This window comes from Pseudochaenichthys georgianus, chromosome 20, assembly GCF_902827115.2.
Source record: "Pseudochaenichthys georgianus chromosome 20, fPseGeo1.2, whole genome shotgun sequence".
Classification (NCBI taxonomy): domain Eukaryota; kingdom Metazoa; phylum Chordata; class Actinopteri; order Perciformes; family Channichthyidae; genus Pseudochaenichthys; species Pseudochaenichthys georgianus.
Window position 1 is genome coordinate 13536207 of NC_047522.1, and position 10840 is coordinate 13547046.

The 10840-nt window shown below is 41.1% G+C and overlaps 1 protein-coding gene across 1 annotated transcript; it reads right to left on the bottom strand.

The window, feature by feature from the left end:
- Nucleotides 1–4296: 4296 nt before the first annotated feature.
- and1 (actinodin1) lies at nucleotides 4297–10840 on the bottom strand. Its single transcript, XM_034109181.2, has 8 exons — nucleotides 10735–10840; nucleotides 10082–10168; nucleotides 8024–8068; nucleotides 7565–7710; nucleotides 6728–7144; nucleotides 5890–6138; nucleotides 5565–5772; nucleotides 4297–5309 (listed from the first exon to the last, which is right to left on the bottom strand). Exons 2-8 carry the CDS (start codon nucleotides 10152–10154, stop codon nucleotides 4711–4713), a joined length of 1737 nt encoding a protein of 578 aa, XP_033965072.1. The 5' UTR covers nucleotides 10155–10168; nucleotides 10735–10840; the 3' UTR covers nucleotides 4297–4710.

Here is a 10840-nt window from a genome sequence, read left to right on the forward strand (position 1 = left end):
TGTGTGTGTGTGTGTGTGTGTACTTTAAACTTTGAGGTAAACCATGCGTGTACATAGAACAGGAACCAAATTAGATTTACATAATAATGTCTGCAAGAGGATTTTATAATTGTATTCAACATACATCTGAGTAATTAATAGTAATTTTCATTTAAATGTAGTATGAAATTAGTTCATGGGTTTTGTCTCTAGGCAACCCTGCTTTACAATTATAAGACAACACCATCCCAGCTCTTTTTCTGTCTCTCATTCTCTCAGTTGCCCTTGTTCAAACAGTTTTCTCAGTGAGCAAGAAAAACCAAACAAAAAGAGTGTGTTCTTTGAGACGTTCCCTTTATTCTTTTGGAAAATGTGTGAAGTAGTGCTGGATAGAGGGTTAAGTCGTATTTTGATAAGTCCACTTAGGGAACAGAACAGAAGAGTGCTGACTAAGATCCCAAGATCAATCCAAACAGAGGACAGTTACACCAATGTGTAATATCAGTTACCTGCATAGCAAAAGTGTTTTAGCCGAGCAGCATCAGTTGTGCTTCTCTATCAGTGTCTACACAGGATGTGTTGAGGCACAGTCTCCACTTGCAAATCAAACACAAGGGCTTTTCTCGCTGGATTTGAAAAACATGAACGCACATTTATACGTTCAATCCTTTCGGAAAATGTGGTTTTCTTGGTTACCATCCATGAACATCCATAACATTCATCTGTTTGCAACTAATATATGTCAATATTCGAATTACTTGTATACAGTATACTATTCTTCACAATTTCTATTATGTTGTATTTTATTTTATTTACTTTGCACTATTATCTGTTTTATTGTGTTGCACTGTTGGAGGAGCCTGTGACCTAAGAATTTCATTGTCATAACTACACTGTAGATATGTATGACAATAAAAGCCTTGAACCTTGAACCTTCCTGGCAACAAAATCAACCTGATCTCACCAGAATGCGTGACTCCACCACATTAACACCGCATTGCGTGGTGGAGTCACGAACTTTGCTACATTTACGTGTCTGCACCACGCAAACAACGACAATGTAAAGAGAATGAGGCTCCTTTGTCGTGGTGCACACACGCATTTCTACAACGTCCTGCAGTGAGCTTTTATTCTATAAAACGTTTTTAAAATCTACTTCATACTGTAGCTTGTAGTAACTCACGGGAGGCGACCACAACAAAGGACTGATGCAGACTCGTTGTTGGATGGCTTGATAACCCACACCCCATCCACACTTGTTGGTTTGGATTGGCAGTTACTGTGTAATTATAACAGTTAAGCAGAACTAGATGCTGTGAAATACTTTATACATAAATGAAAAATGATATAGGAAAAGCATCTTGCAGAAACGTTGCATAGTATCACACAGTTTTCCACCTGACAAGCCTGGTTAGTGTTGTTAATGTATTTTAGAATTACAAATGGCTAACAAATTAATGGATTAATTTGATCGTTTAAGGTCACAAAAGATTGGCATATTTACTTGGACAGACGTAATACTTGGGACACAAGAATAAAACAGTGAGTAACCTTAGATCAATCATGTTGAGGCGAGACACCCCAGGTGAATAGGGTAATTTTTTTAACTTAAAAGTATCAGCTAGAAATGTCTCCAGTTAATTACTTACAATAAGGCAATTGTTTTTTGTATTACAAGTTTTCTGAAAGAGCATGTTTAAATATGCAAATTATCCATTATCTCATAAAATATGCACATATTTTAACACATTTCAGGAATCAAAATCTGAACTTTGGATAAAGCCAGGTTCAACATTTTTGTTTCATTTTGTAGTCATATTAGTATCTAAGGCTTTTACAGAAGGGATATTGGATATCTCAGCCCTACAATATCAATTTTCGCCATGTTTTTAGGTATACAATGTTGTATAATTCAGGCTATGAATGATATATGAACAAACCCTTCTGTAAAAGCCTTCATAATATTGATAGGGATATAACTGGAAGGTTTGGTGTATCTACGTGCTACTGAAGTTGAAATTTCGAACTCAGAGTAGGAGAAAAAACTCATTTTGAGATAACGACCTTTAAAGATTGCAGTGAGGCGCTAGCTGAACCCTCCTGTTCTTTGGATGACAGTTTGCGCCTCGACGCACTCCGTGAAGGTATTTCATGTTCGGGGTCATTTGTTTTTTGTATAACCTTGCTTCGTGCAAGTGACAATTGTTGTCGTCTTCTCTGTGAACGTTTTTTTTCGCCGTTCTTTTGCCATTTTGAGATTTCAATTTCTAGCGGAAAGCTAACCAGGAAGTGTTTTAGCACACCACGTGACGCATCTGAACGAATCACGTTGTCAGAAATTGACACCAGCCAATGAGATTTCGTTTCTTGGTTTAAGACCCCTTTGTGCTTTCACGATTGGTTGCTGATACAGAGGAAATGACCATATTTGGATCCGATGAGATTGTGCAGGAGAGACGGAGCTTTCCAGCGATATCTCTGTTGACATGGGGCACACAGCGGTCGCGGTACTTTATGTTACGTTAGAATGCTAACTTTTGGTGAATTTAGGAGAAATCTACAGACGCAAATAGACAAACTATAGTAAAATAAACACTTAGATGTGTATTTTGTACGTTTTCCTTCCAAAAGCCTGAAAGAAAAAACATGTTATGGAATCAAAATAGCACAAAATCTCAAAATTGGCCAGTACTTGAAAAATGATGTTTTTGCCTGCCGTGTCTCGCCTTAACATATGTAATAGTTTTCTCTGTCAGTGTCAACAACTGGAGAAATCCAATGGAATTAAAGTTGTATCAATCTAATCTGAAAAAAAGACCAAGCAGTACTTTTTGTTTGTCTGTGGGCACTTTTTTTACATTTTGACTTGTGCATTTTCAGATATTATCCGACAGGAAATGTGATTGAGACGCATTGTCCTTTAGAGAAAAGAAGATATAAGTCAGAAAGGAAGAAGCCTAGGATCACATACAATAACCAGCACCTTATTCAGAAAGGATACATCAATAATGAACACATATGTTTTCAAAAGCAGTGGAATTGTGTCCAAGCAAGTTTACGGTAATTCAGAGGGTTACACAACTTGAACAAGAACCGCAACATTCAAGAAGAAAATGGGTTTAGTCTACAGCACATTACATGTTATACAAGAGTGGAGGAGGGACAGGATGATATCAACAATAATACAATTTCATGCTGCAGCCTCACCTATCAAAAGCTCACTGACTCACTGACAAGTACTCAGATCATGTGATAATGTGATGATAACTCAGTTAAAGTGGCAAATACACAATGTAGAAATGTGTTCTTAGTAGAATATTGATCTCAAAATATGTATCAAGTACCAAAAGTATAAACACTCATTACCCAGAATCTTCATTTCAGTAGCAATAGAGTACTATCATTTGTTTGACTATTTGTAGTAGGCTATCTATATCCTAACTGTCTAAACATATAAAGGTGCATATCAAGGAGGGGGCACAACCTTTATTTAAGATAATGGAATAGAAGCAGTACTTTCTGAAACGTTGTATTTTACTTTAGCCTACTTCATGTACGATACGATACGATATTACTTTATTTGTCAGATCAAGTCTGAAATTTGACCATGTATGTTATTGTTTATCAATATCAATGTAATGTGTTGTCCACCATCGGTTTATGTCCCACTATAATTACTTGGTCAGTCTGTGTCCCACTTTAACCAGTAAATCAGTCTGTGTCCCACTATTACCAGTCCATCAATCTGTGACTCACTTTAGGGAGTCCATCAGTCTCTGTCCCACTATTATCAGTCTCTCTGGCTCACTTTAACCAGTCTAAGTTCCACTATAACCAGTTCATCAATTTGTAATTTACTTTGACCAGTCCATCAGTCTCTCTGTCCCTCTATAACCAGTTCATCAGTCTCTGTCCCTCTATAACTAGTCCATCAGTCCCACTTTAACCAGTCCGTCAGTCTGTAATCTACTTTTACCAGTCTATTAGTCATTTTCTAACTAATATTAGTCCATCAGTCACATGACAACAAATGTGAACAGTTCCCTAGATAAAGGGGGTGCGTCAACTTACCCACTGGCTCATCTTACCCCACTCTCCCCTATGTAAAGAGGGAGCCTTTAATTTAGCTTAAAAAAGGGTAATTTAGGTGGCATTGGATTATTACACACATACTGTACATTATCAAACTTGGATTGGTAAAATTATATCAATATTGACTTTTTTATATTTATTTAGAATGTTTTACTGATGTCTATCACGATTGAGTCAAGCCAATCAAGTTGAGTAAAATATGAATGGTCAGTGAATGGAAAAAAAGGCTTTCAAGAGCTTTTTATTAAAACATTCAAAATGAAAAATCTTTACATCACTGACAAAAAGCAACAGGAAAAAAAGTGAGATGTATAGATACAGAAGCAAATTTGAGCATTGACAAGGCATTACACATTCAAGGTGGTTTAAAGAGGTGGAGGCGGAAACTTGAAAGCACTTGGCCAAAGCAACAGGTTTAAAGTAGATAAAGAGATGAAAACATTGCTGGAACACACCTCGTCTTTCTGAGCATGCTCCTACAGCTGTAAGCTATTATGTGCATCTCATTGGGTCCATAAACTTCTCTTGTGTCCCATTTCTGGTCCATGTAGGACTGGGTGCTGCATTAAGCTGTAAATTGCTAACGCATGGGTTACTGTGTATTCATGTCCATCTGCATGCATGTGTGTGTGAGCATGTTTATTTCTTGCGGTAGTCATCTCCATAGGCTCTGTGATCATCCTGCCCGGAGTACTGGTCTCCGTAGCGCCTCAGTATGTCTTGGAGGCTGGGCATTCCCTGTGAGAGGGGCTGGTAGGACATGTGAGGCTCCTCCTGGCCGCTCTGGTAGGGCTCCGCCTCGTACTGCTCCTGCTCCATCTGCTCCGGCTGCTGCTCGCTCTCTGCTGCCCCCTGGCTGTAGTCCTCCTCTGCGCGATGCTCCGGCTCGGCCTCGGGCTGGGGCTCAAAACGGCGCAGGCGGCAGTCACGATCGTACTCAGGGTCACAGTCTTGGTTTGAGGGCTCCATGACCCCGTTTCTGGTTCCGTCGGCATTCAGGTGGGGCTCGTAGGGCTCGGCAGGGTAGGGCATGTGTCGGTGAATTCCAGAACGAGGCTCGGTGGGGTTCACTGGGAAGCATTCGCGATCGTATCCAATGAAGCAGTCATGGCCCTCTTTGGTTTTACCTGGGGGGCCTAGAGGGTTGTGCTCCTCCTGGGCAGGCTCCTCATAAGTGGGACTGGAAAATGGGAACTGCTGCCTCTGGGTGGGAGGGCCGTGGCGATGCATGGCAGCTGCTGCCTCACGGATCGCAGCGAAAGGATCATTTGGGTTGGACCCTGGAGCGGCTTCCATGCGTGGAGCGGCCTCCATGCGTGGAGCAGCCTCCATAGGTGGAGCGTATGGGTCGTTACCATGAGCGTGTGCCATGAATCGGCGCAGCATGGCGTATGGGTCATTTGCTGCAGGAGAAGCTTGACGAGAAACCGGGGCGCTAGCCTGGCGGTACATAGCATAGGGATCAGTGACTCTATTAGCATTAGCATTAGCACTAGCATAAGCATCCCTAAACATGGCGTAGGGGTCGTTCATCTGCACAGCAGGAGCACGAATGGCAGCAGCCTCTTGATCTTCCTCCTTTTTGTATGACGAAGGGGGAGTGGCATATTTGGTGGCGGTAAGAGGGTTGCAGCCTTCTTCAACTAGAGGGTTGCAGGATCCAGGGCCAGCAGGTGCAGGGGGGTTAGGGGCACGAGGCGCCTGGACAAACAGTGGAAAGCCCGGTAAGTCATTATCATCAAGGCAATAATAGGCTGTTAGAATACATTAAATCAAATAAATACAAGTATTTCACATTAATAAAAGGAAGCATACCACAAGGGAGGCAGCGTGGGCACAGCGGGAATCACGTGGGTCACAGTTGGGATACTGCAGGTAGAGACCAGAGGGGGCTTTCTGCACCAGTTTGGGTTTGCAGTTGGGGTCTTTCTTGGGATCACAGCCCAGGTGAGCGTAGGAAGGCACGGCTCCGGCAGATGGGGAATACCCATGGGCCGCTCTCAGGTGGTACTGCAGACACTCCACGTCCTCAGAGGAGCAGATACGCAGCAGCTCGGCCTTCTGCTCCTAAATAATGTAAAAACAGGCAGAGGTGTCACTGAAGCGAGAGAACTGCTAATGAAGGAGGGACATTGTCGCTGCCTCTTTATTTAAACGACCACAAGGGGTACCAAAGTCCAAAATCGTACACATTTTAAAGGTCTCCTATTATGCTATGTTTAGGCATATATTATAGGTCTCAGATATATAAAAATATAACAAACATGTCTATGAAGTGTATTGCACAAAATACCAAACAGATCACACATGTTAGCTATGCCTCTGTTTCAGACCCAGAAGTGCTGATTCTGGGTCTAAAGCTTTAAAAACAAAGTCCAATATTACTTCATATCTGCAGAAAATCTAGATCAGCTCTGTTGTACCCCCATTTTTAGATATTTGGGTACGGAGGAAAAGAGAGAGGGTTTTGTTTTCTGACACTTTGTGAGTTCCCTGACACATATTTATGCATATAATACAGAAAAAAGTGAATTTTGCATGATAGGAGACCTTTAAGGTAGGACCTTTTTGGTACAGGTTTAACACAGGTACATTGCTGAATCTACTAATTACTTACTAATATATTAAAATAGCTAAAATGTCTGGAAAAACATACCTTGGTAAGGAAAGGCACGGCGGATGGAGCGTAGTAGTAATACCCTGACTGAGGGTCCTTTGCTGGAGCAGCAGAGCGGACATACATTGGGGCGGGGGCCTTCACTGGGGCAGGGGCTGCTGCTGGGGCAGCTGGGAGCACCAGGGGCAGGTAGGGGCTTTTGCCCTGGACCAAAGCAGCATACAGGCAGTAAGCATCCTTGGTGGGGTCACAGGTTTTCACAGGGGCAGGTTTGGGGGCCTCTGGCTTAGGTTTGGGCCTACTGGTGTAGGAAGACACGCAGTTAGGGTCATCAGAATCGGAGCAGGACTTGTAGACGTCTCCAAGGTGGTGCAAGTACGCCTTGTGGGAGCGACGTGCCTCAGCACGGTTCTTGTTCTGGAGGTAGGCCAGGTAGATGCGGTCCATCTCCTGAACCTGAGTGTGGGGGGGGAGGGGTTTATTGGGGAGATGATTCAGGTGATGCATGTGTGGTTTGTAAACATACAAAACAGCAAAAACTTTGAGATGATAGCCTAAATCATGTTCAGTATTAAAAATCCATCTAAGGCTTACATGGGGCAACAATCACAGCAGCTGCTTCAAACTTGAATTTTAATAAAGATGAAGGGTGGACATGGATTATGCAGAAGGAATGCTTCCACCTATCAATCTTTAGTTATCTGGCTCAAATATAAAAAGATGCATTAATTATCAAAATGCATTGTAACGTCTCTGAATGGGGAAACTATCCGCCTTAAACAGACATCTTTTACTGGAATATAGAGTTGTTGTTGTTTCTAACTAGGGTGGACTCCCTAGTTTACATCAATTTGTTTGGGATGTGTTTGTACTTACAGCCTCCTGGTTGCCATTTTCGGTGAAGTACTTGTACCAGCCCCAGTAGTCAGAGTTCTCTTTGTACCAGCTGATGTTTCTGCGGTTGCGGATCAGCTTCCTGTGTAACTCTGCAGCAGCCGACACCTCCTGGATACTTTCTCCAGCTGAAGGCAGAAAGAAAGGGAAGGCTCTAATGATTCTGGACATCAATCAAGGACTTTCAAGTGAATTTCAAAGTTTGGTGAAAGATTTTCCAGGCCCCAAAGTTATTATATAGACATCAAATGAAGTAATTTCTATACTATATCACAACAGATATTCCCACTCAAAAGAGTATTGATGTGACATTGAGTCGAAGTGAGGGGCAGTGAAAAATGTGGATGTTGCTCTTAAATCAGAAAGTACTTTAATGGAAAAAAGTTTACTTTCAAGATCTTAGAGTCGCCAAGTGTGCTAAGGAAAAAATCACATGTTTACCATCTCGTTTAGTCTTTTTCCCAATTGGTCCAGCAGACAAGAATGCTACAAAACAGAGAAAAGCAAAAACACATGTCAAATCAAAAAAATGCTGAAGTCAAGGTTAAGTCCTGGAAACGGCTTACTCTTTCTATGCTGACCGTTCTGCAATACACAATATTTGATTTATGACATTAAACTTCAAACACTCACACCACTCAACAGGCAGATATTATTCATTAAATAGGGCAGGGGTAATTGGCTGTGCCTGAAGCGCTGCGACTGAAGGTCTTTGTAGATTTTATAGGTGAGCCTGTAACATCAAACCTCACGCTGTGCACATATATGTGTACGACCACATGCAGCTGAGGGAAATGTTAATTCAGCTCTGCGCCAGGTTTCTTTCATCTCCACAGGGCAAAGGTGTTAATTCCTTACAGAAGGAAGGAGAAAGAGGAACAGATGACAGGATCATTGTGACGCATGTTGGAGGTGGAAAAACATGAATCTCCTGTTTAAAGAAAGGTTTTGATAAGCTTTAATGGGAGTAATCAGAAAGATTACACAAAGGGCAACGAATAGAGGAATGGATCTACAAAGAATAACGGCATTAAAAATAGAAAAAGACGTAAAGGTGAGCCGTAGGTGATGGAGGGGTGTGGAGGAGGGTGGGCTAAATGATGCTGTCTCAGTGTATCCGCTGTATTTTTTTACGAGCCTGTAAAAAAGTGTCTGGCACATCTGGAAACGGCCGAGCTTTAAGAGGGCAGAGGAGGAGGAGATGCTGACAGGTACTAATCTTTTTACAGGACCAGGAACGTTGAAAGAAACATCTCCTCCTACTCTGTTTTTAACAATCACACTGCAGTTTAAAAAAAAACGTTTTTCAAAGCGGCGCTGATGCTCGGCCCTGTGGACATATGCCAATGATGAATTGCAAAGTTAAAACAGGTGGTGCAGGAGCAACTTGTTTTCATGTTGAAGCATAATGAGCACCACGGGCTATGTTAGAGAGCCACGGAATATACTTTAAGCACAGTTGCGTGGCGATGAGGGCAACCCCTACTGTATGCGGTTCAAACTCATCCTTGAAACCTATAATTTAATAATATTTTTGTCAAATTGGTTTATTAAGAGTTTTAACGGAAACAAGGTCACACTGCAAACAAATACACAACATAAAGAGAAGAGGTAAAACATGAATATTAAGCCAAATATTTTGTGGATGATGACAACAAATCATTGTGCTTAAAAGTAATTAAGAACCACAGAGCTCAGGTTCAGTACGTGAGAATGCTTATACAGCCTTTGATCCCTTAAGAAAAAGTCTTACATAAAATAAACATCAGCTTAAATATGATGCATTTTTACAGATTTAACCATCCAACCCATCAAAGTAGTTGTTTTGCTTACATTTATCAACATAATGCTGTATACACAGTAATACAAAAATCTATAAAATCACATTTTGCTGCTGATAATTTGAACTTTCACTGAAGGGAAATGAAAACTTCCCTAGAAAAAGATCTAAACACTTCTCCAGACACTGGCTCCAACTTTTAACAAACAAAAAACTCCTTTACTAAGAAAATATACTTGTGTAACTGTATTTGCATTTTAATATAGTCATTGTTAATCTTGAATAATTTAAATATGTACTCAAAAAGCGGACTGAATATATATATATATACTCCACCACATTAATTTAACAGTTGTAGCCCCCTTCAGATTAGGATACAAAACATTAACACCTTTAAAAAATGTTGTTACAATTAAACTAGTAAATCTATCAACTGAAAATGATTCTGCATCTACAAAATACTTCAAATTAGCTTGAACTCTTTAACTCAAAGGGCCTTACTTACTTTCATAACATTTTCAACCCTTTTCCTTTGTTATATAGTACATTTACTGCTTGCTATTTCTACTTTTACCAGAGTTTGTCTTCAACTGCCGGTGATGACATGGATTAGAACGTTTTAGTTAACCATAAAGCCATAGGTAATTAGAACTGACAGATATGTTCCACTCTGACCCTGGTGTGTGGTGCTGGACTGTCCGACCCCGCTGAGTACTCACCAGGCAGCAGAATCACAGCCAGCAATGTAGCGATGAACACAGCAGAGAAACTGCTTCTCCTCCTTCCAGCCATGGCTTAACCTCCTCCTGCCAAACACATCAATGTTCACAATCACCCCACTTCATCTCTATCATGCCTTCAAATCTTTGTTCACAACAGATTGATTATATCATTTGATTTTACAGACTTTTATCTAAGGACAATATTTGAGCATAATGACAGCAACGTTGCATTTCTACACATTTCTCTGTACATGTTCTTTTAATTAATGCCATGATGATAAAGTTAGGGTGGTAGAACAATATCTCTATGCTTTAGTCAAGCTTTTTTCTCTTATTCCCCATCCAGAAGCATTTTTAAGTGGACATCTTCTCAGCCCAAATAGATGCTGTTTACCTCCATGAAACCTTAACAATCAATGCTATTTCATCTCCTCTCAAATCAATACCTGAGACCCCAGACCAGGCACGTACTCACCTGGAGAGCTGGTGAAGTGTTGGAACTGAACTTTGATGTGTAGGTTTTAAACAAACAAGTTGCCACAAGGACTAGGGGTTAACCAGGTGTTGTTCAGGAGACAAACTTGACTTCAACCTGAACTTGGATCCCTAATAAGTTCCTATAAGTAAAAAGAAGTGTACCTGTCTCTTACCTGTGTTTCTAATATCTTGTGTCCGCGGATCCAGATGTGGACTCGAGCCGACAGACAGGGTCTCTCAGTCCAAACACCGAGTGTGTTTCTGAGGGTATGATAGAGG